This window comes from Xenopus tropicalis, chromosome 10 (assembly GCF_000004195.4).
Source record: "Xenopus tropicalis strain Nigerian chromosome 10, UCB_Xtro_10.0, whole genome shotgun sequence".
Lineage (NCBI taxonomy): Eukaryota > Metazoa > Chordata > Amphibia > Anura > Pipidae > Xenopus > Xenopus tropicalis.
The window spans coordinates 51754153-51767470 of NC_030686.2; the positions used below are offsets into that span (position 1 = coordinate 51754153).

A 13318-nucleotide genomic window follows, 5' to 3' on the forward strand; every position below is an offset into this window, starting at 1 on the left:
GCCGGTACCATTGGGGCGTTTGCTTCAGGAACCCCACTATAGTGCCTATAAATACTGCCCTGCGCCGGTACCACTGGGGCGTTTGCTTCAGGAACCCCACTATAGTGCCTATAAATACTGCCCTGCGCCGGTACCACTGGGGCGTTTGCTTCAGGAACCCCACTATAGTGCCTATAAATACTGTCCTGCGCCGGTACCATTGGGGCGTTTGCTTCGGGAACCCCACTATAGTGCCTATAAATACTGCCCTGCGCCGGTACCACTGGGGCGTTTGCTTCGGGAACCCCACTATAGTGCCTATAAATACTGCCCTGCGCCGGTACCACTGGGCCGTTTGCTTCAGGAACCCCACTATAGTGCCTATAAATACTGTCCTGCGCCGGTACCATTGGGGCGTTTGCTTCAGGAACCCCACTATAGTGCCTAATAAATACTGCCCTGCGCCGGTACCACTGGGGCGTTGCTTCGGGAACCCCACTATAGTGCCTATAAATACTGCCCTGCGCCGGGTACCACTGGGCCGTTTGCTTCAGGAACCCCACTATAGTGCCTATAAATACTGTCCTGCGCCGGTACCATTGGGGCGTTTGCTTCAGGAACCCCACTATAGTGCCTATAAATACTGCCCTGCGCCGGTACCACTGGGGCGTTTGCTTCGGGAGCCCCACTATAGTGCCTATAAATACTGCCCTGCGCCGGTACCACTGGGCCGTTTGATTCAGGGACCCCATTATAGTGCCTATAAATACTGTGCTGTGCTGGTACCACTGGGGCGTTTGGGGGAAAAGGCCATTGGACGGGCATTAGGCAGCCACTGCTCTCACAAGTGAGTATTTTGGGAAGGAGAGCCGCAGGAGATTTTTGATACAGACAAACCTTAAAGGGATTCTGTCATGATTTTCATGGCAAATAGCAAATAATTCTCTCTCCCCTCTAAAATGTTATTCTTGAACCAACACATGTATTTGTAGCTGTAATATTGGTGTGTAGGTGCCATCTCAGTGCATTGTGCCTGAGTCTGAGCTTTCAGCCAGCGCTACACATTAGAACTGCTTTCAGCAAACCTATTGTTTCTCCTACTCCCATGTAACTGGAGGAGTCCCGAGCCGGACTTGGATTTCTTACTATTGCGTGCTATTCTGATACCTACTGGGAGCTGCTATCTTGCTCCCTACCCATTGTTCTGCTGATCGTCTGCTGGGGGTGAGGGGGTTTATCACTCTAGTGAGTGAAGTTCATCAGAGCACAGGTCACACGGCTGAGGCATCCTGGGAAATAAAGAATATGGCTAGCCCCATGGGACATTTCATATCTGTTTGTGTTTTTGAATAAGGGGTGTCACTGCAGGAGAAGCTCTGAACATGTTTTCCCACAACAGTATCACTTTAACATGAGGCTTCTGTTTGGAACGTGGAAGTGCCGGCCATGGGACAAAGTTAGGTTAGAGGAATATAAACCCCCGCTTTCATTAGGAGCCCCCCCACCTGCTCTTAAGCTGTTTGTATAGTTAATCTCTAATGTGCGAGTCCCATATAAAGATAATAAGTGCTACATTAGTGGCTCCTGTGAGCCCCCACAGCAGGGCTGCCCCCCATTCCCATGCAGTGGGCCTATTATCTGTACATAAAGTAAAAATGAAATACCATTAGAAAGGCACAGCAAAGACAGTGCCCCCCCCCCCCCCCCCCCTTTACTGGGCAGCCCTGTGCCAGCAGCCCCTGTAGTCACACAACACTATACAGCAATGAACTGACAGGTCCCTAAATGAAATAAACGGTGAGGGGCTTTCACCAAACTTGCTGCAAGTTTGGGGACATATATATCCAACAGCTAAAGCTGTGAAAGCCCCTGAAAGAAAAGAAATCCCACTTGCCTCAGACTGAACAGGGCAACACTGAGACTCAGCCTCAGCCTGTCCCATGGCAGTGCTATAGGGAGAAGAAAAATGGATATTTTAGAACAAGTCCTAGATTTTTTGTATCTGACACACACATGCAGGTCCATTAATAATGTCTAATCAATAGGATCTTATAATCAATAGGATCTAGTGACGGATCAGCGGAACACTACCTGCCTACCCACACACACACACAGGGGACACACACGGCTGCCTTATCAGAAAATGAAAAGTCACTGTAAAACAAATCAATATATTTAAAGGGACACTGCCACAATATTGTTGGCTCCCAACAGAAGCAGACCAAGTGAATAGGGTGCATAATTGCCATGGGCCAGCGGCTATAGGGGATTGCTGCCACTATACAAGCAGCGGCCAGTAAGAGTATAAGAGCTCGGCCAGGGCAGCATTGGGGCTTGGGATGGACTATAGCAACCGAGCTATAGATATATATAATGACTAAATGATTAGGAACAGGACTGGAGGTTACCCTCAGGGGGTGCTGCTGTGTCCTGGCCAAATACAGAGAGTGACTGATAGCATCCAGACATTTGCTTAAAAACCTAACTAATAAATGATCCCTGCTGATTGGCAGCTATGAGCTACTAGCCCTGTTATTATTGCCCCTCTGCCCCCAGCAGGCAACTCTCAATAACTCCTCTATGAGCCATGCCCAATGACTGGGTGTCACTTGCTTTGCTTCTGTTCAATGGCTACCCCCCCATGTATGGTTTGGAATGGCAGACTCCCTTTAACCATTGCAAAGCAGCCAGACCTGTACACATAACCAACGGCTTGTTTTGGCCGTCGAGAAGGGGCTCACTTTACCAACATGATGCCATGAAGATGGCAGGAGCAAAGGCATCCCTTCATATACACGATGGCAGTCAGGGAATGCCCAGAGAAACCGTCAGTGTGTGCCAATGGGATGAGGTTGGGCAGAGACGGGCACACTAACTGCTCCCAAGTCACACAGACAGCACAACAACACGGGCAGTTCCTATCATGGGACTCCACAGCTACACAGCGCAGCCAGACTACATCTCCCTAAGCGCAACAAGGGTATAGATCAGTCGGTATCAGGGCGCCTGAATATCACTAAGGAGAGAAGGCTTCCCCCCCAAACTGGGTAAGTGCAGCCCTGGGCTTCCCTGGAACTGGGCCTTTATATGGCGAGCCGTAACACCGCACAGGAGGCGGCCACCTCGACACTTATCTAGCAGGTTAAGTGGGTTTGGGGACCAGAAATAGTGCTCTAGTTTATTACTAGGAGTTCCAAGTCAGTGCCACTCTGCTGGAATGAGGGTTAGTTACCAAATGAACAGCCAGCAAATTAATTCTGTTATGGTAAATAGGTGCACACACACCATCCATACACACCTGCAGGTGAGCCCCATAAAGACACACAGGTACCTCCCACCCCACTGCTAAGGGCCCCCCAGTAACACTAACGGAAGCCCCACTGAGAATGCTCTGGGCGCTGTGTAACTAAAGGCAATGATGTGTGCAGGTCTGGCAACTTTGCGCAAGATTAACAGGAAACAGCGACATGCAACTGAAGCAGCACTAACAGATGTATTTAGGGCAGCGATGCAGTGTGGCATCTGTGGCATGCATCGGTACCAACCTGGCAGAGCTGCTCCACCGCTCATAATGAATAAGAAGTCAGAAAGGTTTCGCTTGTTTTATTACACAATGAAGTTCTTAACATGACACACAAATTGTAGGAACCCTAGCGGCTGGGGTGTCAGAGACCTAAATAGGTGCAACAGATACAGCCCTCACCAACCACTGTTGGGGACCAAAGTCCAACAGCACCCTAGGGTGCTGTGAAGGCATCACTATACAGAGAGCAAAATAACATTACAGAACTTGCCTTTAAGGTGGTATTTGGCGCCTTCACATTTAAACGAACCATATTTACTATACGCCACTTCTAAAAACCTAGATGAAATATGAAAAAGAAGCCATACAGTATAAATTGCAATCTCAGGAATATTCCTGGTTTATTTCCCACAAACTCCTGCCCACAAATAAAAATAACCCACCCACAAGTAAAACAAAATGTCCAAAAGTTCCGGGTATGTAGGGGACACGTTTTAGTCACAGTGAAGCTCTAAGTGACGGAAGCTTGGCTATATACACAGCACAAGATGAGAAAAGGTTTAATCTCCAAACCTATTTACTAGTGCAGAAACATCAGTAGCGGCCACCTTGAGACATTACAGGAGGTCTTATCCCCATGAGAGGCCTAGGGGGCCCACCTTGATAGGGTGGTACCATGGGGGGTCCTTGTCCATAGGGAGGCATTGCACCAGGATGATAGCCGGCCATTCCTTGATGTGGCGCACCATACTGACCTGTAGAGAGGAACCATACATGACATTTTCCATATAAAAGCCAGCACCACTATCTTGTGCTGGAAAACAGACCAACAATCTTGCCTTTAATGTGCCTGCTAATCTACACTTAGTCTAGAGCAGAGCTAACACTCAGCGGACCTCAATGATCCCATATCGCTATGCTAAACTGAAGCCCTGAAAGAGACCTGTGAGAGCTTTATCAAACTAATCACATTATATTATGCAATACCCTAGGCACAACCAGAGCCTGTGTGTGCTGGGCTCCTTGAGAGAAACAGACTCCTCTCTGCTTAGCTCCCATTTGGATGTTGGGGAACACTAACAGGAAGAAGATACTAACCATGGGGTGGCAATGGATGCCTCATTCCAGGCTGCTGGGTAAGTAGCCCAGGCTGAGGAGCCATCATGGCTCCCAAAGGCCCAACAGCTGTAGCACCCAGATTACCCATGGGACCCTGGCCAGGCCTGGGTAGGTTACGTTGATATTTTGGAAGCTGAGCACGCTTCTCCTCCTATGAAATGAAGAGAATAGGAAAAAAAAAAATGCACAAATAAGGATCAACAGCAATTAAAAGAGTGACACTACACTTTCAGATCTGCACCTATTCCTGATTATACCAATGACTAGCCCAAATGGGAAATTCTCTTCTGCTTCTTGCTTCATAACATACTCCTAACTTACATACAAACTAAGGGCAAGTAGCGAAACTGTCACCCAATAACTAGAGCAGGGGGAGGCCATGGGAGAATAGAGGGGCTCTAACATGAAGTCACTAGGAATGGCTGGCTGGGTGCTGGGCACACAGCCGTGCAAGTCCAACTCTAAGCATATAATACAGACATTAGCTGCTCAGTAATAACCTACCAGGGGCAAGTAGTGAAACTGTCACCCAATAACTAGAGCTGGGGAATGCCATGGGAGAATAGAGGGGCTCTAACATGAAGTAAGCAGGAATGGCTGGCTGGGTGTTGGGCACACAGCCGTGCAAGTAAAACTCTAAGCATATAATACCGACATTAGCTGCTCAGTAATAACCCACCCAATAACTAGAGCTGGGGAAGGCCATGGGAGAAGAAAGGGGCTCTAACATGAAGTCAGCAGGAATTCTAAGCATATAACAGACACATCAGCAGCTCAGTAATAATAACCCACCAGATGTGAATAGCTCCTCCCACTACTTACCAGCGATATATCCTCATCTGGGTGCACCAACTTACTAGTGGCACTAGTCGTTGTCAGGGTAGCAGGCTTACTTGTTATGGAAGTGGACACTTTAGAAGCAGTGCTATTGGTTGTGCTAGTGGTTGCCAGAGTAGACTGGGTGTAAGCAGGGAATGTTGGTTTAGGAGGTTCCGCACTGGTAGCAGGGATAGTGTTCAAGGGTTTGAAATCCGTTCCCACAGGTCCAGCAACAGTTGCCTGAGCCTGGCAAGAAAAGGAAAGGAGATATGAGCAACACTACTCATAGCAATGGCTGCATTCCTGGCACAAAGCATAGGGGGCTACCAGCACTGTGCATAGTATGGGAAAGCTGGGTTACATGTTGTACCTGGGGGGGCATTAGTCTGTAACATTCCCTCCCACACTGATGGTAAGGCTCCAACACTACTCATAGCAATGGCTGCATTCCTGGCACAAAGCATAGGGGGCTACCAGCACAGTGCATAGTATGGGAAAGCTGGGGTACATGTTGTACCTGGGGGGGCATTAGTCTGTAACATTCCCTCCCACACTGATGGTAAGGCTCCAACACTACTCATAGCAATGGCTGCATTCCTGGCACAAAGCATAGGGGGCTACCAGCACTGTGCATAGTATGGGAAAGCTGGGGTACATGTTGTACCCGGGGGAACATTATTCTGTAACACCACTCAAGGCTTCCCAAGGCCCACGCCCGGCCCTACATCACATGGTGCTTTTATGACACAACTGGCAGATTCTATTGATGTTAATATAGTGACATTTCCATACTACTGACACAAACGGTATCCATGCAAAATCCGAATAACTGAGCACTGAACTGCACAGCACGTTACACACATTAACCCTTTAGATGAACAGACAAGCTTATAAGGGAAGTTTCACCGATTTGAGGTAAGGGCACAGCTGCAGGGGAGATAACGGCCATAAGGAGTTTCTATCTGCAGCCCCCGGCGCATCATGAAACATAGAATTTCAGCGGAGCTAGGGGGCCCCAAAGGGTTAATGTGAGAGGCAAATGAGAAGGCTGGGATTTGCTGCCTACTTGCGCTGTGCTAGGAAACAGAGCTTTAGAAGGTGCAGACAGGCTTTCTGAATTGGAGGCCGCTGTAGTGGAGTTTGTGACGGGAGATGCCATCTGCAGCACAGAGAGAGGAGAAGAGACTAAGTGTGGCAGCTCTGCACCTGTGCTAAGGAACAGAGGGTTGCAGTTATACATACAGCACACAAACAGTGTAGGTCACAGCAGCAACCTGTGCATGAAAGCCATCACAGGAAAGCCCTTGTGCCAGAGGCATGAAAGCCACGGAGTGCCCAGCCTGGGCATCACAGGAAAGCCCTTGTGCCAGTTCCAGGGGCAGCAGTATAATAGCTGTGAGGGGCAGCCACACTCAGTTGTGCACCACAGTTACTGTTCCCGGGGCAGTTAGCACCGTGTAAGCGCACACACATCAGTTAGAGAGCCGCTGGCTATTATTACTCACCTGTCCTGCGCTGGGGAAGAGGGGTTTGGGGACAGTCTGCAGGGCAGGGGCAGAAGTGTTAGGGGCAGGTAATCTACTGACAACAGCTGGAGACGATGCAGGCTGCGCTTGTGTCACAGGAGGGATGCCTGGCCGAGGCCCAACTGGGGGCGGCACACCTAAAAATAATAAGTACAAATACACAACTTACAGCATTGTACAAATATATATCAGCAACACAACTGCCTGCGAGACTAAACCCAATGCCAAGAGACACTAATATGCACACAGCTACACGCAAGCACAGGAATAGTGGCTACAGGTCATTTTCTCTCTCCCCAGCGCAGTCACATCGTACCTGGAGGCAATCCGGCCATCATAGGGTGCATACCAGGCCCATGTGGGTGCATCATCCCACCCATTGGCATCATCCTGATTATAAACAAAAAGGTACAACATATTGTGAAGGGGAGTGTATGAGAGAAACTAATAATACAGTGTGTTACAGGGAATGGTACTTACCCATGTGGGTGCATCCCTGCCATGACAGGCGGAATCCCAGGGATGAGGGGGGGCACGGCTGGCATTAGAGGTGGAATGCCTACAAAGGAAACATGGCATTTCTTATGACTTCCAGGAAAAAAGTGATCTAATGCACAGAGAAAAGAAGGGGCCAGTGGGCTGAAACATTCATCAGAAACACTCAATGACCCCCCCCCCCCCCCACCACTAGACAGAGGGTAATTATTTCAAGTCTTATTCCTATTAGCCTTTGCTTACTACAGTCACTGATGGAGGACAGGCATGAGGCCTGGCATCACTGAGGGCATCACTGTGTGCAAAGCCATACAACACACACAGGCTTGGAGAATAAGGGGCACCCCGTCAGGCTAAAGCTTGGCCTGGGCATAGGCTGCTGACAAGGGCTGAACTACACAGCTAATCCCCCCACAATACAGAGATAGAGAGCAGATATGCATAGGGTTCAATCCCAGTGAAAAGCAAATTGCAGCACCAGGAAGCCAATTATGGGGAGTACCTACCTGGGGGCATTCCGGGGGCGCCAGGTAGGCCAGGTATGCCGGGCTGTCCCATTGTGGGCATGAATCCCTGCTGTGCCTGCATCTGTTGAAATGAAGTGGAGGGTGCGGTGTCGTCATCGTCGTCATAATCAGAATCATCCTGGTTGGTTTTCTTCTTCTGGCTATCCACTGCGCAAGGGAAAAGCCAAAACCGTTAGTCTCATGTAGTGGCCCTAACCTAGTGGCCCCAGCGAGCTAAAAGCACGTGACTGGCCTCTGACACTGTCTATCCTACCTTTCTACTAATTGGCTACAATAAGTAAAGACCCATCCAATTTCAACAGGGGGCGCTCACAGCAGCCGTTAAGTCTGTGCCAAGAACTCACCCTGCGTCTTTTGTTCCAGTATTCGCCTCCTTTCCTCCATGTCCTTCTCAGGAATCCCCTCCATGCCGTATATTTCCAGCTCAATGTCAGTCCTTCCAGGGATGGCGTTGGGCACAGCATCGATGGTCTCCTTGTGCACCTACACGGGGAATAAAGGGCAGTCTCTCAGGCCAAGCACGGTCACTACTGGCATGTCTCGGCAAGTCTTCCCTTCTCCTAAACCCCCACTGCTAATCTATGTGCCCACCCATCGTTCCCTGAAACCAATGAGATGCCGCAGAAACGGTAAATATAATTTCAGACTGTTTTTGCACAGGCACCCAGGTATTATCTAAATTTTGTGGTGTGCAGCTTCCCAAGCTATCTACATACATATACATATATATACACATGCGCGTGCGTGGGGGTGTGTGTATATACACATGCGCGTGCGTGGGGGTGTGTGTATATACACATGCGCGTGCGTGGGGGTGTGTGTGTATATACACATGCGCGTGCGTGGGGGTGTGTGTGTATATACACATGCGCGTGCGTGGGGGTGTGTGTATATACACATGCGCGTGCGTGGGGGTGTGTGTATATACACATGCGCGTGCGTGGGGGTGTGTGTATATACACATGCGCGTGCGTGGGGGTGGGTGTATATACACATGCGTGTGCGTGGGGGTGTGTGTATTATACACATGCGCGTGCGTGGGTGTATATACACATGCGCGTGCGTGGGGGGGGTGTATATACACATGCGCGTGCGTGGGGGGGTGTATATACACATGCGCGTGCGTGGGGGGGGTGTATATACACATGCGCGTGCGTGGGGGTGTGTGTATTATACACATGCGCGTGCGTGGGTGTATATACACATGCGCGTGCGTGGGGGGGGTGTATATACACATGCGCGTGCGTGGGGGGGTGTATATACACATGCGCGTGCGTGGGGGGGGTGTATATACACATGCGCGTGCGTGGGGGGGGTGTATATACACATGCGCGTGCGTGGGGGGGGTGTGTGTCTGTATATATATACTTACATCCACAGAGCGGCAGCTGAAGCAGGGCAGGAGTGCTTAATGCAGCCCAACAGAACTGCGCAGGGAGAGAGAGCATACAAACTACATACCCGGCTGGGGTACTTACCTGCATACAATGGATGGCTAAGCCTGGGCCCGTGTAAAGCTTCTTGTGACAGATGTGACATTTAAAATGTTTTGCCTTTTGGTGCTGAATGAGAATTTTCTCATCATCAAAGTCTCTGTTGCAGTACCTGCAGGGGCAGTTAAGGGGCTGTACAAAGGTGTTAATGCCCCCCATAAGTGTAATTCCCATTTCAGCACTGATGCTCAGTCGTAGTGCAGATGTGAACACAACTGGGCTAAAGTGCAGCGGGGGGGGGGGGGTCAGGGACCCACACAACCAGACCAGTAACCCACAGCATAGAGATTTGCCATGGAATGTGCAGCTGAAGGCTATTGGGTGGCTGCTGCCTACCGGCTGGGCTTTCACTGAGCCTCCATCCCCCAGTCACTGTTACACTGGCCCCAAACCCATTACCGCCCCCTAGGGGCCCCCCAAACCCATTACCGCGGCCCAGGGGCCCCCCAATCCCATTACCGCCCCCCCAGGGGCCCCCCAATCCCATTACCGCCCCCCAATCCCATTACCCCCCCCAGGGGCCCCCCAATCCCATTACCCCCCCCAGGGGCCCCCCAATCCCATTACCGCCCCCTAGGGGCCCCCCAATCCCATTACCGCCCCCTAGGGGCCCCCCAATCCCATTACCGCCCCCTAGGGGCCCCCCAATCCATCCCCATGTACAATTATTGCCACATCCCCAGTAAACCCTTCCTCCAGCATCATGGCGGCCCCCACCTCTGCTGCCCCTCGCGCCCCGGGCCCTCCTGCCCCTCACACCCCGGGCCCTCCTGCCCCTCACACCCCGGGCCCTCCTGCCCCTCACACCCCGGGCCCTCCTGCCCCTCACACCCCGGGCCCTCCTGCCCCTCACACCCCGGGCCCTCCTGCCCCTCACACCCCGGGCCCTCCTGCCCCTCACACCCCGTTCTGCCCCTCACACCCCGGGCCCTCCTGCCCCTCACACCCCGGGCCCTCCTGCCCCTCACAGCCCGGGCCCTCCTGCCCCTCACAGCCCCGGGCCCTCCTGCCCCTCACACCCCGGGCCCTCCTGCCCCTCACACCCCGTTCTGCCCCTCACACCCCGGGCCCTCCTGCCCCTCACACCCCGGGCCCTCCTGCCCCTCACACCCCGGGCCCTCCTGCCCCCTCACACCCCGGGCCCTCCTGCCCCTCACACCCCGGGCCCTCCTGCCCCTCACACCCCGGCCCTCCTGCCCCTCACACCCCGGGCCCTCCTGCCCCTCACACCCCGGGCCCTCCTGCCCCTCACACCCCGGGCCCTCCTGCCCCTCACACCCCGTTCTGCCCCTCACACCCCGGGCCCTCCTGCCCCTCACACCCCGGGCCCTCCTGCCCCTCACACCCCGGGCCCTCCTGCCCCTCACACCCCGAGCCGTTCTGCCCCTCCGGGCCTACCTCCTCCCCCCCACACTAGGCCCCGGTACAAGAGTCGGACGTTTGGCCCCGTCAGGCCGCACAGCAGGCGGAAGGATACCAACACCACGGCTTGAGCTGCTTCTTCTTCTTTCTTCCCATTGTACCAACCGGGGCTCAGCGCTGCCGCCTCTCTCTGTCTCTCTCTCGGGAAGAACAAGATGGCGCCGGCAACAGGCTCTGACTCCTCCTACTCCCAGCAGGCAGCGCGGCAAGAGCGGGCGGGAAGAGCGGAGGGAGGAGTGCAGGGGGCCATCTTTGTTTCGGGCATTTCCATTGTACTATAAAGGAAAGGGATTGGCAAGTTGGCAGTGACACCGACTTATTATTATTAACAGCATTAAGGGAACTGTATCCGCCTGTGCAACTACATTCCCTATTAATCATACAGACACTGCTGCTTCTTTCTCTCTCTTTCTTTCATTTTCACATGTTTGGAGCACTTACCCCTGAGCTGCCCCTTATATTGTAATGTCACCCACTGGGACCTACAGCCCTTATATCTGCCTATTTGTGCCTGTAAGTTACCCTCCCATATAGAGTGTAAGCTCTACGGGGCAGGGACCTCCTTCCTCTTGTGTCTTTGCCTCTTAACTTATTGCAACTGTATCTTGTATTTATTGTTATACTTGTATTTATTATTATCTTATTAACCCCTGTTTGTATGAATGGATTCTACTGTACAGCGCTGCGTACATAAGTAGCACTTTATAAATAAACATATACATACATATGGTACCCCCCCCCCCCCACTTAGGGTTTGTCAGAGGGGCCACATTGCTACAAGAGCCACAATTCCATCCCAGGTGGGATACGGGAAGCGTAGCCGGGAGGGAAGGGCCCCGGGTGGGATACGGGAAGCGTAGCCGGGAGGGAAGGGCCCCCGGGTGGGATACGGGAAGCGTAGCCGGGAGGGAAGGGCCCCGGGTGGGATACGGGAAGCGTAGCCGGGAGGGAAGGGCCCCGGGTGGGATACGGGAAGCGTAGCCGGGAGGGAAGGGCCCCGGGTGGGATACGGAAAGCGTAGCCGGGAGGGAAGGGCCCCGGGTGGGATACGGGAAGCGTAGCCGGGAGGGAAGGGCCCCGGGTGGGATACGGGAAGCGTAACCGGGAGGGAAGGGCCCCGGGTGGGATACGGGAAGCGTAACCGGGAGGGAAGGGCCCCGGGTGGGATACGGGAAGCGTAGCCGGGAGGGAAGGGCCCCCGGGTGGGATACGGGAAGCGTAACCGGGAGGGAAGGGCCCCGGGTGGGATACGGGAAGCGTAGCCGGGAGGGAAGGGCCCCGGGTGGGATACGGGAAGCGTAGCCGGGAGGGAAGGGCCCCGGGTGGAATACGGAAAGCGTAGCCGGGAGGGAAGGGCCCCGGGTGGGATACGGGAAGCGTAGCCGGGAGGGAAGGGCCCCGGGTGGGATACGGGAAGTGTAACTGGGAGAGGAGGGAAGGGCCCCGGGTGGGATACGGGAAGTGTAGCTGGGAGAGGAGGGAAGGGCCCCGGGTGGGATACGGGAAGTGTAGCTGGGAGAGGAGGGAAGGGCCCCCGGGTGGGATACGGGAAGTGTAACTGGGAGAGGAGGGAAGGGCCCCGGTTGGGATACGGGAAGTGTAACTGGGAGAGGAGGGAAGGGCCCCGGGTGGGATATGGGAAGTGTAACTGGGAGAGGAGGGAAGGGCCCCGGGTGGGATATGGGAAGTGTAGCTGGGAGAGGAGGGAAGGGCCCCGGGTGGGATATGGGAAGTGTAACTGGGAGAGGAGGGAAGGGCCCCGGGTGGGATATGGGAAGTGTAGCTGGGAGAGGAGGGAAGGGCCCCGGGTGGGATACGGGAAGTGTAACTGGGAGAGGAGGGAAGGGCCCCGGGTGGGATATGGGAAGTGCAGCTGGGAGAGGAGGGAAGGGCCCCGGGTGGGATACGGGAAGTGTAAACTGGGAGAGGAGGGAAGGGCCCGGGTGGGATACGGGAAGTGTAACTGGGAGAGGAGGGAAGGGCCCCGGGTGGGATACGGGAAGTGTAGCTGGGAGAGGAGGGAAGGGCCCCGGGTGGGATACGGGAAGTGTAACTGGGAGAGGAGGGAAGGGCCCCGGGTGGGATACGGGAAGTGTAACTGGGAGAGGAGGGAAGGGCCCCGGTTGGGATACGGGAAGTGTAACTGGGAGAGGAGGGAAGGGCCCCGGGTGGGATATGGGAAGTGTAACTGGGAGAGGAGGGAAGGGCCCCGGGTGGGATACGGGAAGTGTAACTGGGAGAGGAGGGAAGGGCCCCAGGTGGGATACGGGAAGTGTAACTGGGAGAGGAGGGAAGGGCCCCGGGTGGGATATGGGAAGTGTAACTGGGAGAGGAGGGAAGGGCCCCGGGTGGGATATGGGAAGTGTAACTGGGAGAGGAGGGAAGGGCCCCGGGTGGGATATGGGAAGTGTAACT

At 53.7% G+C, this 13318-nt stretch overlaps 1 protein-coding gene across 4 annotated transcripts; it reads right to left on the reverse strand.

The window, feature by feature from the left end:
- Positions 1-3567: 3567 nt before the first annotated feature.
- znf207 (zinc finger protein 207) lies at positions 3568-11114 on the reverse strand. 4 transcript variants are annotated; one of them, XM_031894014.1, is made up of 11 exons: positions 10959-11114; positions 9467-9593; positions 8333-8471; positions 7968-8135; positions 7447-7525; positions 7283-7356; positions 6946-7103; positions 6507-6599; positions 5444-5686; positions 4601-4772; positions 3568-4257 (listed from the first exon to the last, which is right to left on the reverse strand). In XM_031894014.1, the coding sequence occupies exons 1-11, from the start codon at positions 10997-10999 to the stop codon at positions 4097-4099; spliced, it is 1455 nt and encodes a 484-aa protein (XP_031749874.1). In that variant the 5' UTR covers positions 11000-11114; the 3' UTR covers positions 3568-4096.
- Between the last annotated feature and the right edge of the window lie 2204 nt (positions 11115-13318).

Coding starts and splice junctions, on each gene's coding strand:
- znf207 (XM_031894013.1), bottom strand. CDS start 10,999: ATGGGAAGAAAGAAGAAGAAGCAGCTCAAGCCGTGGTGTTG. Junction 9,594..10,958: donor CAGCTCAAGCCGTGGTGTTG/GTATCCTTCCGC, acceptor CTGCCCCTGCAG/GTACTGCAACAGAGACTTTG. Junction 4,773..5,443: donor CAGATGAGGATATATCGCTG/GTAAGTAGTGGG, acceptor TTCATTTCATAG/GAGGAGAAGCGTGCTCAGCT.